The sequence below is a fragment of the Panonychus citri genome, unplaced genomic scaffold (assembly GCF_014898815.1).
Source record: "Panonychus citri isolate SS breed McGregor unplaced genomic scaffold, ASM1489881v1 Contig00100, whole genome shotgun sequence".
Lineage (NCBI taxonomy): Eukaryota > Metazoa > Arthropoda > Arachnida > Trombidiformes > Tetranychidae > Panonychus > Panonychus citri.
The window spans coordinates 364,384-380,976 of NW_026515505.1; the positions used below are offsets into that span (position 1 = coordinate 364,384).

A 16,593-nucleotide genomic window follows, 5' to 3' on the forward strand; every position below is an offset into this window, starting at 1 on the left:
AGCATTTGCTTCATCTTCATCCTCATGCATTTATAAGATTTGCAATAATATCTCATCTTCTTTGTCAGCTTATGTCATCCTGAGCATCTTCCTCATCTTCCTCATCATCTTTATCTGTCCTTTTGCAAGCTCGATATTCACAAAGGTTATCAATGTTAATTTTTCCTCTCTCAAGTTGAGTTGCCTTTCATTTCCATGATAATTCATTTTGTTCATTTGTATTACTCAGATTGAGGCAAAATTTTCTTCCCTCTAACAATGAATTCAATTCAATTTTTTCTTCACCTTCTCTTACATGATAGAGAGAATCTCAACTATTCCTTTGAAAAGTTTTTCCACAATTTCTGCATGTTGATTAATCTTTTTTTCATTCTCAATTCTATTCATCATCAACTCATCATTTTCTTAAAATGGTGACAAATTGTCATCTTTCAAGAATTGATTATCAATCTAAATTTATGATTCGAATTTAATTTACGAACTTTTTTTTCTTCTCTTCGTTTTTCTTTCAGCTGATTTTCTGATTCAACTTTTTCTCCTCAGAATTGAAATCAAACAACTTGACCATATAAAAGAGTGAGAGTGACCGTTGATTGTTGGAGATGGTTAATTGTCCTTGTCATAATTGTTCAACATTGTTGACAATTGATAATCATTTGCTGGTAACTATCAACGCCCAATGTTGTTATTGTTAATATTAATTGTGAAAAGTTAATGATGATCACATTAAAGATAATCAATGCAATTAACTGACTCTTAATGGTTCAATTTTTTGTCCATCTCAAGGATATCCTTTTGTTTACATTTGACCAGAGTGGACACAACAGTTTCGACAATCAACTGATTGTGAACAAAATGACAACAATTAATATTGATAATGTTTTGTAAACATTAATTGTTCAGAAATCAGAGCATATGACAATTACAATGTACTTGGTTAACAGTTTTCCTGATTAAAACTGGATAATTAGTTGATTAGTGAAGATTTGATTCAACTTATGCTGATGGTGATTAAGATTAGTCTTGATTAGGAATCGATGGCGATTGGATTAACTTTGAAACTATTTGGTATCTTGATTAGTTGATTAATTGGTAAATGGTGATAATGATTATTGATTGTGATGCTGATGAAATTTGATTAAACAGGATTAGTCTAATCTCGTCTTTAAATCTGGTTAATATGTTGATCAATTTTTTTTCCTGGTTTAACTAAATGTAAACTTCAACATTAGAATAGGATTAATGGTTGAGATTGAAAATCTAACAGGAATTTAATGTCGATCACAATCAATTTAATCATTGGTGACTTCATGGGAAGTGTGAGGATTAAAGATGGATGAAAATTTTATCGATCATCCAGAATCAGAATTATCTTCATCATCATCTCATTTTCTTCTTCTCTTTCTGAAAAGTTTCATTTTCCTTTTCTGATTTTTCACCAAACATCAGGATTTATGAACCACAGAATAACGGAAATCCTCATCTTCTCTTTCTTATCACACATTTGTCTTCATTTTCGCTTTGACACTTATCTTCTTTATCATCATCGTCTGGAATCACTCATTGTCTTTATCTGCTTCCAACTGAGACCAAAATCATTTCCGTTTTCAATATTTCACCACCAGTTAACTAGACCGTTGGGGCGATAATTATTTTTCTAGCGAACTAATTAAAACTGATTAAGTGGTTGATCGGTAGAATCGATTGAGTTATTGGAAAAACATTAAATCGGCTTATCTGCCAATCATTCAGGGTAATTTATTTATAGATTTCCTTCCAATAGATGTTAATCGTTCAAAATCAGTTAGTTAATGAAGTGATAATTTGTATTCTTTAAATTTCTCTAAGTTGTATCCACAATTGCACAAAAGTTTAATCTTCTATATCATAGATGTCGCCTGTTACTTGGTAACTTTTGGACGATAAAAATTTAATTATTTCTTATTAATTTGCTCAATTTGAATGACTAGAATTAATATTTAATCACTAGACGAAGGTTAAACTCATAGGATTTGTTAATTTGTAAATAAAAACAGTCTTATAGTCAATTTCTTTCCGATACCAATGCGATTTAGTTAATTCGTGTCGTGTAATTTAGTCAATGCGAATGGTCAAATTATCGACTTGGTATGAAAAGGAGTTGATCGTACAACGAAAATCAATTGACCTTAATCAGGTGAGTCTATGATCATCAAGTTGGTTAAGATTATCAACTCTCACAGGTAGAATAGATTCAAATGTCAGAAAGCGATCGCCAGGACGATGAAGACTAATCAGGAAAGAAGTGAGTTTATGTGCATAAAAAATCACCAAGATCAAGAGTAAGATTGCAGTCAATCCGTTTCTCTGGTATAAAGGCCAATTTTTTAAAATGTTTTTTATGTTTTCGGCAACAATTACCTTCTTGACTTTGTTGGGAGTGTTGCGAATTTGATTGTGTTAGATTAGAAGTGAAGTTTGATTGCTTGTAAAATGAAGATGGTCCATGATAGGAACTTTGGGAAGTGATGACCAAAGGCTGTGTATAGTTTTCATAGCTAATGAAGAGAATCGAATTGTCCAAAGATTTTACCTGAGGAACATTTGAATTTTCTTGAGATTTTTGATGTGAATTTTGAGCTCACTTGGATTGAGATAAAGATTGTGAAAGAACCAAGGAATCGCTTCCATCCTTTGATAATTGACGTCAGGTTTAACCGTTAAAAGTTAATTGCCATTTCGTTTTATCGTAATCTTTGTCCATTGAACAACTATCATAGTGATAATTAGTATACAGGTTTGCCAGCAAATAGAAAGGTTTAGATGGTTCGTTGTTTCTTGGCGATGTCATGTCAGAAATGTCAGAAAACGATCGCCGGAACGCTGAAAAAAAAAGGAAGAAAAAATGAATTAAAGTCAACTTCCTAATTTAGCCCAATCTAAAATTGTCCTATCGATCGATCGTGGTTCTATCTTCTTGGATCCGACAAAAGATATTTGTAATCGCCTTAAATGTAATGCTGCTATTAACCGTAATCGTCTCATTCAAAATATTGTTTTCAAAAAATTGTCAACAAGGCTGGTCAGTTGATTCAATTAGAGGAAGTGATATATCAGATAAACCAAGTAATACAATTATTTCTCCACAACGTAATTCAAACTGAATCAGAGCCGATTGAAGAAAAGCCAGTTACAAAAGAAAAAGGGATCAATACCCCGATTAAGATAACCAAGGAAATCGAAGTTCAAGTAGAAATAATTTGTTGAAATAATTCCCAAGGTGATGATAGAACTCGATATGATCATATTAAAACTTCAACGAAAATATCTGCGTTAGGAAAAGTTGGTGAAACCGATGCAATTGAGATCGTCACCCAAACAAATGCCTCATCTGCCAAAGGAGATATAGTTGAATCTGAAGATGAAGATGATCCACCTCGTGATGATATCGATGAATATTCTGTCCTGGAATCAGATGAATATGATAAACATTAATTTCTAATGAGTCGTGTTCTGCCTTGCAACATTTTTGCCTAAACTTTTTCTTAATCACCGCATGTATATTTTTCAAAATGTTATTTGTAAAATGTTAGATTCAATTCTGTTATATCACCACCCGATTGTAAGTAAACAATTAAGAATAACAGTGACACTTTCATTGTATTTAATTAGAACTAAAATAAATTAATTAAACAGATTGTATGTTCCTCATCAATGATTGAACTTAAATGATACTCCAATTGTTCAGAATTTTTCCAATAGAAATTCTAATTCATAACAATAGATGGCGACTGAAGTATTAGAACAAAAGTTCACAACTAAAAATAGATTTTGTATCATGAGATCAGTTCATTAGCTAATTGTTAATTCTGTTGGCAATAGATTAATTTGATTGGAATTAAATTAAAATAGTTACCATGAAAAGTGCCAATTCCAAGTGAATGTTTTCTCTTTCTCATTTAGATGATGCAATAAGTTGATCGTTTTAAGAGATGAACATTAATAACAACTATTGACGATTTTTATCCTCAAACCAAGAAGATTAAGTTAATTGTTGGAATTATCTGGAATCATTTATAACGTCAACTGTTCTTTATTCTTCTTGGATAATATGGTTTTCTTTTCTTTCTCCTTCTTTCTTTTTTCTGTTTCTATTTTGAGTTCAATGTTTTGTTTCTGGTGAAGGTTTTTGATCTTTTGATATGAAAACAACGTTTCCTTTAACAACTTGTAATCTAATTGTTTGGTACTCATGATTTCCACCATATCATCAGAATAATAATCATATGACTGAATTTCTCCTTAGGTTATTAGCAAAGGTGAACAATTGGATATGTTATCTAAATCATTTAGATGGAAGGATAAATATTGAGCTTTTACATCGTTTGTCTTCAATCGTCATCTTCTTAACGGTTAATTGTTGAAGAGAGAAATTGAAATGATGAGAGTTAATTAACATTTCTGGCAACAAACGGCGACGTATCAGGTTAATAATAATCTTTCATTACCCTCAATCAACAGAGAATCAGGAAGAGAGTGAAAGAGTCATGACAAGAAGAGTAAATAGAAAGAGATTGGGGGAGAGAGATGTTGATTCTTGGAAAAAGAATATCAACTTTTTGTTTTCTTTCATTTACTAAATGAATCATCAAATTTGTCAACTGATTGAGATCATTTTGTGTAGCAAACTGAATCATGATTACGTTGTTGACTCGTTGATAGTCTGGTGACTTGAAACCTTGATTTTTATGCAATCATTCAATCATTAACTTTTCTTTTACTTTTGATTAACGTTAGTTTTTTTGTTTTAAGAAAAAAACTGTTGATCATAACGTTAACGGTAAATTTAAATCCAAATCAATTGTTGCCTTGAAACAAATCTTTAAATCGTTAAGTGTAACAACAGCAAAGTGTACAAAGGATTACGCATAAACCAGATGATTAATCACCAACAATTATAATCCTTTTTCCATTAATTTAATATACCAATTTGAAAACAATAACATTTTTAAGAGAAAGAAAAACCAAAGCTCTTTGTGTGTATATGGAAAATAAATTAATTGCTCCGAATGATTTTTAAAATGTTTTGGGCTTTTGAGGTAAACAAAGATTGTAGAAAGCACTTGGATTCCAAAAATCGGGTTTCTTCCAGTTACACCAGCCTTTTTTAACGATCGTCGATAAATCTTCTGGTCCAGTGTAATGTGGATCTAGAATGAGAAAATTAAGTTGACCTGAATTCTCATCAAAATCAATACCAATAATTGTATGAGCTAAAACACCTCCACCAATCATAATTGGTGTACCATTTGTTTCGAAATGATGTTTCAATTCACTTCCTTTAGAACCCAATTCACGGCCAGAATTGACAAACATTATTTTCGATGTGATATTGTACAATTGACTTAAAACGTAAGAAACTTCCTGTGAACCAATCCACTTTTCTTTACCAATAAATGAAGCATCCTTATCACCACATGCAACCAATGCTTCTTGAATTTGCTTGTGAGTTGGAATATTGTCTATTTCAATATAACCTTGTAATTTAAACCAAGAGATGATTGTTTGTAATGATCGATAAGCACAACCCCAACCTGAATCATTGTAACCATCTTGAGTATAATGATGATAACCATAATCACCCTGGACCGTTGTTACTTTACCACCAGTTGATCCAGATGAGGGAACACCTAGATGTGGATTAATAATGTAACGTTGTCTATAATTATCTCCATTAAATTTGATTGCATTGGCTTTACGTATGCAGGGACGATCAAGGGGTAAGTTAAGTTTCTCATGGTATTTACGCCGTAACTCAATTAACTCGTCATCGGCCAATGAAATGGGATAAATTAGCGTAAATAGTTTGGGTGAATGATCCCATTTGATTGTTAAACGATAATGATACGCTCCAGGCAAATGAATCTTTGTATTATCTACATCGAAACAATTAACAGCACAGATTCTCATCTCTTCAATTTGACGTCGAATTGAGGTAATTAATGCTTTAGGTAAACCTTGAAGTTTGGTATCTTCTGGAAATTCATTAATACAATCAATATTAATGGTTAATTGTAATTCATTTTCCGAGTCATAATCAATGGATAAAAATAGTTTCTCATCATTATTGATCTTTCCTTGTTTTCCACCAAAATTATCACCACCATCGCCATTATCACCGTTACCGTCATCATTTTTACAATCATCATCAAGGTTAAATGTCAATTGAATTGGAGATAATTCTGTCAACCTTTTAGTGAACAATTTATCAAACATTTTAGCCTTCATTGCTGATGACATTTTTACACCCTCAATCTCAGAATACTCTGAATCCTTGATGTATTTATACAGATGATTTAAAATCTCCTTGGGACTATTAGTACCATCCAGAACGTAATCAGATGAATCAAGATTAAAGTTAACCTTTTTAAATGAATCGTATACTTGTTTATAAGCAGAATTGATTGATTTTTTCATCTTATCTGGTGTTGATGATGATGAAATAGTTAACCGTATTGAGCCACATACACGAACCAGAATGTTACGTTTACAAAGTAAAACAATACCATCACCATCACCAGTAGATGAATCATCATCCAAACCATAATCAGACAAAATTTTACTTCCCTCAAGAGCTTTTTTACCATCAGAAGTAAATAAACCAACAGAGGTTAAAGGTAAACCTGTAACATTTGAAATCCTATCAGCAATTGATTGTATCGTATCACCAATTGGATCAACATTATCAAGTTCAATACTTTTACCAGAAACAAATTTTACATTAACCTTCATTTTTTGAAAGAAAAAAGAGAAAGAGAAAAATTAATTTAAACAGAAAAGGTAAGAGAACAAAAAATAAATAAAAGAGGTAAAGTTATTGAAATGGGGAGAGAATAGAAAAAAAAATTAAATTTTCTTTTCAAGAGACGTAATAATTAAGGTAGATTAAGGTAACAATTAAGATGAGAGAGAAAAATTTAAACAATTAACTTCCTATTATTTGATTTCTTTTTGTTTATTGTTGTTTTTCATTCGCCATGTTTGACTATCGATTGATTTTCTCAATCTACTAATCGATACTTTCGATAGTCGAAGACACGTGACTTGTTGCCGACCCCCTTGGTAACAATTCGAAGAGTTGTGATTGGCTGAGAGAAAAAGTTGTTCTCTTCTGATTGGCTGTTGGAGGTTAGGTTAACACCTTCGAATCCTTTGTCTTCTTTCCCCTTGGTTGTTATTTCTCTTTAAAAGGTTCACTTGAAGAGAAACCCAATTATTCAGTCTTTGTGTTTACTTCGAGTTACATCAATTAACAGTTAATTCTTTCCAATTTTCTCTTTGTTCTTCTTGAAATTTATTTCTACGTCTCAACTTTCTCGCAATCATCATGCAAATTTTCGTGAAAACTTTAACAGGAAAAACTATCACCCTTGAGGTTGAACCTTCTGATACTATTGAAAATGTTAAAGCCAAAATCCAAGATAAAGAAGGTATCCCACCCGATCAACAACGTTTGATCTTTGCTGGTAAACAATTGGAAGATGGACGAACTCTTTCGGATTACAATATCCAAAAAGGTTGGTTATTTTTTTCTATTTAGTGATTTCCTCCTTTGGTCTTGTTGAAATTCAACTTCCATCTTACGCCCTACTTTTTTTCTCATTTCTTTTTTGACTTACCCTCTTTTATTGCTTATCTTTTCTAGAGTCTACCCTTCACTTGGTCCTCCGACTTCGTGGTGGTATGCAAATCTTCGTCAAGACCTTAACTGGAAAAACAATTACCCTTGAAGTTGAGCCTTCTGACACCATTGAAAATGTAAAAGCTAAAATCCAAGATAAGGAAGGTATCCCACCCGACCAACAACGTTTGATCTTCGCTGGTAAACAACTCGAAGATGGTCGAACCCTCTCTGACTACAACATTCAAAAAGGTTTGTGTTTTCTCTAATTAGCGTTTTTCTAATGGTTTAACCTTAGAGAGATTCTCTCTTACGCAACCCCCTTTTGTTCTCATTTCTCATCTTTCTTTTTTGCCTCACCCTTTTACTCTTTCTAGAATCTACTCTTCACTTGGTCCTTCGTCTCCGTGGTGGTATGCAAATTTTCGTGAAAACTTTAACTGGTAAAACCATCACCCTTGAGGTCGAGCCTTCTGACACAATCGAAAATGTCAAGGCTAAAATCCAAGACAAGGAAGGTATCCCCCCTGACCAACAACGTTTAATCTTCGCTGGTAAACAACTTGAAGATGGTCGAACCCTCTCAGACTACAACATCCAAAAAGAATCAACTCTTCATTTGGTCCTCCGTCTTCGTGGTGGTAACTAACCTCAACATTATCCAAAATCTCCTTTTTTTCTTTGTCAAAGCTACATGACCTCATTTAATTTGTTCCAACAACTTTAAAGAAGAAAAAACATTTTCATTTAATTCAATGGTTCATGATTTAGAATAAAAGCTAAGGCTCATTCAACTATCAACTTTGTCTCTCTCTCTCTCTCTCTCTCTCAATCACTTACAGAAAAAAAGGATTAAATCAAATTAAGCTTTAATTAACTATTATTTTATTCTACAAAAAAGAAAAGACAATTAGAAACCAGTTTCCTTTAGAAAATTAACCACATCGAGAACGTGATCACCCCTTATGCTTAATGATCCATGTACTTCATTAACAGTAACTAGATTTTCGGGTTTAAGTTTCCCTTTCAAATGTTGGACTATTTGTTTTCGAGCAAACCAAACATCACCTTCGATATGGCTTACAACTGTTGATACGTACTGATTGAAATGAACGATCTTGAAAACGGGATAAAGGCCATTTCTTGTTCGTCCAATAAAATAAGGTAAATCGGGTGTAATTTGATTAATTGGTTGATAACCTGAAGGAAATGATTTACTTTGATTATTATCCTTTGAAGTTAATGTTGGATAAGATGAGATGTTCTTTTTAACCAATAACCTTTCAACCCAAAACCATCGATCAGGATCTTTATCGGTAACATTTTCAACTTTCGTGAAAAAACCTTTATCATCGACTCCTTGATAGATGTGATTAAATGGCTCCGAATCTGGATCAACATCAGCGAATTCTTTAGCAGGCATCCCTTCGAGCTGAATGTGAAGGTTTTCGGTCAACGATTGACTAGTTAGAGCTTCTCTTTCCTCCTTGGACAATTTTGGATAAGGTAATTTGTGATCATTTAAACATCTTTTAAACAGAGATAATGTTGAATATCGATTGATAATTTTTGATGGGACAGAAAACATTTCAAAAGCAGAAAAGAACCAAAACACCGAATAAACCCTCAAGATGAACAAACAAACAGTTGTACAATTATTAAATCGTTGAAAAGTTAATCAAGTAAACGATTAAATTAAGAAAACAATTAGTTAATTAGTAAACAAAAACATTTCTCCAATAGAAATTGAATCAAACGTTTTTCAATTTCACTTCTTCTAATGGAAACTGGTGACACCTTTTGGTTAACCTAATCAACGAAAGAGAATAAATGAAAGTGTGGGAAATTCAAACGATTAAATTCGAAACAAATTTCTGGAAAAAAGCGAACAAATCACCGAGCAATCAGATTAACAAACCTCTAGTCAAAACTCGGGTCACAATTAACTTCTTAATTGCCCTATGATTGTTTTCCTCAGTTATTAATTGTCTGGATCGTTTTAATTACGATGATTGTGTTTATTCATCCTCTTAATGGTAAAACAATGGCTTCAAAGATGCTCAAGAAGATGGGTAAGTGATTAACTAATTGTTCCTCTGATTACCTTAACCAAATTAATACAACAACTAAGAAAATCAATCAATAACAATCAACCAAAAATCATTCATCGACTTCAACTCAACAATCGGCAGAATTATGCAAAGTGAATCAACTAATCATAACTAATGAACTTCCAATTATTCCCGAGAAAAGAAATTTAATCTAATTCAGTGATTAGTAAATCATCGTCCCAACAATTCCTTAATCTAGTTATTCTGAGTTCAATTAATCTCGATTAGAAGAAAAGATTTTTTTCTCTTCATAAGAACAGTTATAATTTTCTATTCTCATCTTCTTTTAATCGTAATTCTATTCGATTATCATAATTATTTCATCATTTTTGATTCATTTGTTAATAGCAATTAGTTAATTAACTATCCAGAGAGAGAGAGAGAGAGAGAGAGAGAGAGAGAGAGAGAGAGAGAGAGAGAGAGAGAGAGAAACAAAACTAAATTAATTGAATGATAACTTGAGTTGACAATTTAAAGAAATGTAATCGTTATGTTGTCATAATAATTTAAAAAACTCTCAGTGTTTATGATTAACTTTAATCAGAACGAGAATGATGTCAATTAACTTAAATAACGACAATTAATTCATTAATTTTAATTGTATTCTTTTTTTAATTGTTTTCTTTTTCTTTTTCTGTCCATTAAATGTAATATTCACTGTTTAATCATAAGCTAAAATTGTCTTTTGTTTTTGTCTATCAACCCTGACAACTTATCAAGCTAAAGTAATCAGAGCAATTAATTAACTCTAATTGTGATGTAATCTGATTGTAAATCAATTTGTTTTTGTTTTACTTTTAACAGAATGTGACAAAGATGATAAAATGGCTGATTTAATGAGCAGTCAGTCAATGATGATGCCAATGATGGATATGGATGATGGAGGTGAGATGATGATGATGAAAAAATCAATGGGTGAAGGAGGCGATGGCGATGGAGGAGGTGGAGGTGGAGGTGGAAGGGTTGTTGTCCAGTCATGCAAGTCTATTCAGCCGAGAAATCGCCCTCGATGGCTCAAATGGCTCAACCACCGGCTCCTCAGTCTCCCAGCGTCATGATGTTACCGTAAGTAGATCAATAATTAGAAAGTTTCATTTTCATCTCCTTTTCATTTCATTCATAAATTGTCAAGGTAAATGTGATTACCTGTTGACAATCAGTTTCTTTATTGAGCAAGTTAATATTACAATAGAATTGATTGTTGATTATTGATTGATTTTATGAATATTAGATAAATGTCCATGCCCATGTCTATGCCGTCATCGATGCCGATGCCAATACCGATTCCTATCCCGGTTCCATCTCCAGTCTCATCTCCCATGTCCATGATGATGCCTGTCTCAATGTCCATGACAATGCCGATGACCATGTCAACGGAAATGAATAGTAATCAAATGATGGATGGAAGTAAAAAAATGATGAGTGGAGGGATGATGATGTCACCTGGAATGACCTGGCCCACTTCTGGTGGTATGATGATGGGAAGTCCATCACCAATGATGATGACCGGTCCATCGTCAATGATGATGTCCAAGATGATGTGGTCAGGATCACCAATGCCAATGATGATGGGAAAATAATACTCACCAGAAAAAAAGTTCATTCATTCAAATCAACTAATCACTACAACTTACAAACACAAACTGTAAGTTGTAGTGAACACAAACCTAATCATCTAATCAATGAACACGAAAATTAGTTGACAATTAACTTCAAACCAAAAACAAAATCGTAACATGAATTAAATCAACAACCAAAAGTAAATCATCATCAATATTACATTACCAATAAGGTAAACTAATGGTAAACAATCAAAGTGTTGCGGTGACAAATTAAATTGATTAAAAGCCCAAATCATCAATGAGTTAATCAGTTACAATTACCAATAGATATTCACATTATATAAATAATACACATGAGTTTTGTCATCATCATCTTTCATCCCTTATCTTCATCAACCAATATCATTAGAGGTCAGTTATTATTATTATTTATCATCATTATCTTTATTTTGATTATATTTATTGTTATTATGATTATTATTATTATTAATATTATCATCGTTGATTATTTCATCAGTGATTATATTTATATTGTATTAGCATTAGTTATATTTTTCTTATTCCTTGATTATATTATTAGTATTATTTTTTATCATTATTATGTATTAGTAAATGTATTTATATTATTATTGTTGTTTGTATATAATATATAACATTACTCGTATCTGCTTGTTACTATTAAGTATTTTTGTCTTCCTCTTGTCTTCATTTGTATCATCATTATTTTTTATTTTTGTCAATGTTTACCCTTTGCATCAGTTGGATGATGATGATGATCAGTGTGTTATCCTTAATTATCTCAAATGTCAACATGATTTTCCTGTTGTTTTCTTTATGTATCTTGGAATCCATGGGAATTTATGATAAAGATCAAGAGATGAGAACGGAAAATATCATCGAAGATATCGAACCAGGAAATGAACGCAACATTGTGATGGATTCTTGGTGGTGGTGGAAGTTTGGTTTTCCTTTTTTTTACATTCGATTTGTATTAGCACCGAATAAGATTCGTCTGAAAGCATTTCGAAAATCTCGACTAAAGATTGTATATATTACAGGATTAAGAAGGGAATTAACGTAACCCAGCCAGAGGAAAATACTGTACAATGGTGGACCTACCCCACAAGATTCACCACAAAGAGCTGAAACCAGAGCATTTACAAAAAAGGGTAACCAACAGACGATGAAAATTCCCGTAATAATGGCCAATATTTTGGCCGTTTTACCTTCACGTTTACTGTTTGACGAATCCTTTTTAGATCGAAGTCGAATCGCCTTATCAGAACCGAGGTTCGTCGTTGATGCTGGTGACATTATTTTATCACCTTTACCTTTATTATTATTATTATTATTATTATTACTATTATTGTTATCACAGTTTGGTACTTGAGCCAACATATTAAATGAACTAGAATCTGAATTATCTCCCCCGATGCCAACAGAAATACCTGACCCACCACCACCACAGCCTCTTTCCAATGAACTGTCATCATTTTCATCACTTCTTGAATATCGTGATTCCTCAATGATGATCGGCTTAATTGTCGAACCAAGATTATTATTATTACCCCCACCATTGGTACGCTGTTGATATTCAGTCTCAACTAATGCCAATGGTTTACCATTTAATGTGCTTCGTAAACTGTCATCCGCTTTTACATGGACAACTGACTTGTTACCGGGTCGATTTTTAACTCGCCTTCGAGCAATCTATTAGAACCAATTAGATCAAGATGAAAAAAGAAAATGTCGAATCATTAAGGTTTTCTCTTCGTTAAATTAAGGATTTAGAGAACTGAAAATCGAGGAAAAGTCGTAACAATAATAGAAATGTTCAAATCGGATTATTGGTGAAACACAGAAGAAGAGAAAAAAAATAATTGTTACATTGAAAAGAATAGAAAAGTTAACAAAAAGATGAGGATAAACTTTTCTCTTTTGATTCATCTTCTAATCATCATCTTCATCATCATCATTAAACAAGCTAAGTAACTGGATTAACTTTTGATCCTTTGTGTTTAATGGTTAAAATTGTAATAATAAGGAAACAAAAAGGTAACTTAACATCAGTGCGAGCAAATTGTTCACCTTGAAAAGTTATTGAAGGTAAAGGATGATAAAGATGATGGAAGATAGTAAATATTCACAGAGAGTTATTGAGTGAGTAAGAGAGATACGGATGCTTTTGAAAGAAACTCTATCTCAACAATATCATGATAATATTCATGGAGATGAGATGAGCTTCGATCAACTTATTCTTCGTAAGAGTCGATCATCTTCAACGAAAATATTGATGATTGATCCGAGAGAACGAAAAAAGAACAGAAAAAGTTACAAGATTCAGAATACTAGGTACAGAGAGAAAAAGAAAAAAAGAAACTCGAACTTTTTTACCCATCGACATTGAACATTTCTCTACATGTTATGGCTTATTAACCATTTGATAGAAGCTTTTTCATCCTTATCATCATCATCGTCTTCTTCTTACTCACTCAAAGCTTAATTGTGACTCGTTATCCTAAAGTTTCATAATAACATCTTATTCCTTTGATTCAAATATTCATTCACTTTTCATCATCTCTTTTCATTATTATCATTCTCAGCATCCAAGTATCATAATCATCGTCATCATCTTTAAGATGAAACTTAGTTTCAACCACTGAATCAAATTCATTAGGCTGAAAACACTCAACACTAAATTACATTCAATAGTATTCAAGGTTAATCAGAACTTTTTTTTTCTTCTCTCTTAAAGGAAAAGTTAATGATAATGATTAGGATGATAACCAATAGTTGTGAAGATTCATCCTCATCATCTTAGTCTTTTTTTCATCTTCTTTCCCTTCAAGTATCTTCATCATCTTTTTTAAATCTATTGTGAATCCTCATGGGTCAACCATTTTCAAGAAATTAACCAACCATTGAATCTTTGATATGACATTAAATTAACTGTCATCAAAGGAAAAGGATGAAGATGATAATGAATGAAGACTGATAGAGACAGTGAAGATAATGATGATGACGATGGTAACGTTGTGAATGAAGATAATGTTTGGGTGATGATAATTTTCAAGTAGACAGACTGAAACCCTTTCTCACTAATTAACCTTCATTACTTAACTATTACTATTCAAACACAATAGAACTGGTCAAGTCTTGACCATCGTAATCTTTTTCATCCTCTTATCTTCATCAACCTCTTCAAGAAAATCTTTCAATTGTTGATAATGATTTCATCATCATCATCATCATCATCACCATCTCTTAACAATCATCAGGCATCTTAATCCAAAACTGAATTAACTTTCAACTCAATCTCATGTTACTCTTGAATAAGTGAATTAACTAATCAACCTTAAAGTGAATGGCATGGGAGTAATGATGATGTAAAATTCAATCATTAACAATCAACTAATTGTTTACTCTAAATCTGAAATGTGATCTCCATTTACATTACCATTATCATCATCTTAATAAAAAAAAACTTTCCAAATTGTTTACTATCAAATGATCATAACAATCAACAAGTAATTTAATGATTATGTTCATGATAAATCACAAAAATCAATTAATTGTTACTTATTTTCCTACTTTCATCTACCATAAACAATAGATAGCAATTTAAATGTTGACACTGATCAACAATTAAGACAAAAACAATCAATCATTGTAAAAACAAAAGTAATCAAATTTCAAGCATTAACTTTGATATTAACAATCAAATTGATGGTGATTTTTGAATTGAAATCAATTTGATATTTGAAACACAATCAAAATCTATGAGAATGATTATTAAATTATTAAGTGTAATTGTCAACAGTTTAGTGTAACAATTAAATTGTCAACAATAATATAAATCATGATAAGATTATTTTTCTCATCACATAAACGACTGATAATTGAAATAAATTGTTTACACATAGAATTGAAATTGAATCAATTTAATCATGATAATATGTATCATAAAATAGATTTATCGTCATGATGATGATTGTAACTATTACGATAATACTGAATTATATACTTGCATGGATATTATCATGGAGGAGAAAAAAGTTCTTATTCATGATGAAAGATAATTCTTATTCTTTGGATTTTCAATGGTCAAAAATAACATTGTTTGTCCATTTTACTTAATGGATTAAAAATATTTCTCCTTTTATTCATGATGACCATGAAAGGGAATGGGGACTGAATGGTCAACCAAAGGATTACATGGTTCTTATGGTGGTGGTGATGATGATGGTCAGTGGGAGGGAAAGTTAGGAGAAAATGCTTTTAGTTTTGTTATTCAGATTCTTATTTATCTCTTAATATTCATGGTGATTTTTGGTTCATGTTCAATTCAGATGACGATTTGTAAGAGAGAGAAAGAGAGAGAGACAAAAATTGTAAATTATCATGAATCAGGAAAACAATATGATTGAGAAAAGTTCTGACTTATTGTTCAGTCAGTTAAATTGATTGATGATTGTTAGGTGTGTTTCTATTTTACTATTTAATATCATCATAACTCTGAATTCATGGTGATGAATAAATGATCTAAATGAATGCAAACCAATGAATCAAAGTTCTGAGTCATTTCATGTAGTTTGTTTTTTTTCATTGTTTGGATCAAGATATAAAACTGAACCGTTTTTTCATGAATCTTTTCATTGTTTTTCATAATCTTCATGAGAAACGGAAACCCTGTTAATGTAAAACTCATGTTCAATTGGATTTCAGGATAATAACAGTTATAATAGTTACTGGAATGATGATGATAGTAATATCATGATAAAGTTCTGAGGGTGGATAAGGGAAGAGGGAAAATTTTCCTAATGAAAACATGAGGGTAACTCAATGAACAAACTGTTTCCTATGAGATTCATAGAGTTGAATGTTATTTTTTTCTCTTCCACTTCTAGTCGGACAATTGATCAACTGACCATTTGATTATCTATCATTGCAATGATAGATAATCATGACCATTTTCTATGAGAAAAGACTTTTTTTTAAACAGAACAACAGTTCTTTTTAGAACTGGACTGGGAATCGAACTGAAGTTTATCTTCATTTATCTTCTTGTTTTTTTCTCATGTTCTTTTGTCTCTCCAATGATATGATTAAACTTTAAATACAACATTCACTTTCTTCGCAGTTTTCAGGGTTTGTATCACTGAAATTATCTCCTAAGTTCCAACAGTAACCAAATGCTTACCTGTAATTAGAGAAAAGAGAAAAAAAAAGAGAATGAGTGAAAAAAAGTTCTGTAAAATTC

General features: G+C 31.7%; 4 protein-coding genes and 1 long non-coding RNA gene across 7 annotated transcripts in view; 2 read left to right on the top strand and 3 right to left on the bottom strand.

Annotated features, from left to right (window-relative positions):
- Positions 1–4,824: 4,824 nt before the first annotated feature.
- On the bottom strand, positions 4,825–6,994 carry LOC128388556 (ufm1-specific protease 2-like). The gene has a single exon (XM_053347968.1). It carries the CDS (start codon positions 6,769–6,771, stop codon positions 5,056–5,058), a length of 1,716 nt encoding a protein of 571 aa, XP_053203943.1. The 5' UTR covers positions 6,772–6,994; the 3' UTR covers positions 4,825–5,055.
- A 253-nt stretch (positions 6,995–7,247) lies between these two features.
- LOC128388560 (polyubiquitin-B) lies at positions 7,248–8,461 on the top strand. Its single transcript, XM_053347972.1, has 3 exons — positions 7,248–7,556; positions 7,685–7,912; positions 8,038–8,461. The coding sequence occupies exons 1-3, from the start codon at positions 7,367–7,369 to the stop codon at positions 8,307–8,309; spliced, it is 690 nt and encodes a 229-aa protein (XP_053203947.1). The 5' UTR covers positions 7,248–7,366; the 3' UTR covers positions 8,310–8,461.
- A 51-nt stretch (positions 8,462–8,512) lies between these two features.
- Positions 8,513–9,421, bottom strand: LOC128388562 (39S ribosomal protein L49, mitochondrial-like). Its single transcript, XM_053347973.1, has one exon. The coding sequence runs from the start codon at positions 9,246–9,248 to the stop codon at positions 8,571–8,573; it is 678 nt and encodes a 225-aa protein (XP_053203948.1). The 5' UTR covers positions 9,249–9,421; the 3' UTR covers positions 8,513–8,570.
- Positions 9,422–9,677: 256 nt separating this feature from the next.
- LOC128388563 (uncharacterized) lies at positions 9,678–12,226 on the top strand. 3 transcript variants are annotated; one of them, XR_008325294.1, is made up of 4 exons: positions 9,678–9,732; positions 10,576–10,836; positions 11,003–11,744; positions 12,093–12,226. It is a non-coding gene; the product is annotated as an uncharacterized LOC128388563 (long non-coding RNA). The 3 variants fall into 3 exon arrangements; XR_008325293.1 differs by lacking the exon at positions 9,678–9,732 and adding an exon at positions 9,753–10,496; XR_008325292.1 differs by lacking the exon at positions 9,678–9,732 and having other exon boundaries at positions 9,753–10,836.
- Positions 12,227–12,298: 72 nt separating this feature from the next.
- The window catches only part of LOC128388555 (5-hydroxytryptamine receptor-like), a 96,911-nt gene continuing 92,616 nt past the window's right edge, over positions 12,299–16,593 (bottom strand). Inside the window, exon 2 of the mRNA XM_053347967.1 lies at positions 12,299–13,043. Within this exon, the coding sequence (XP_053203942.1) occupies positions 12,309–13,043 (735 nt within the window). The 3' untranslated portion in view covers positions 12,299–12,308. The remainder of the gene's footprint in view (positions 13,044–16,593) is intronic.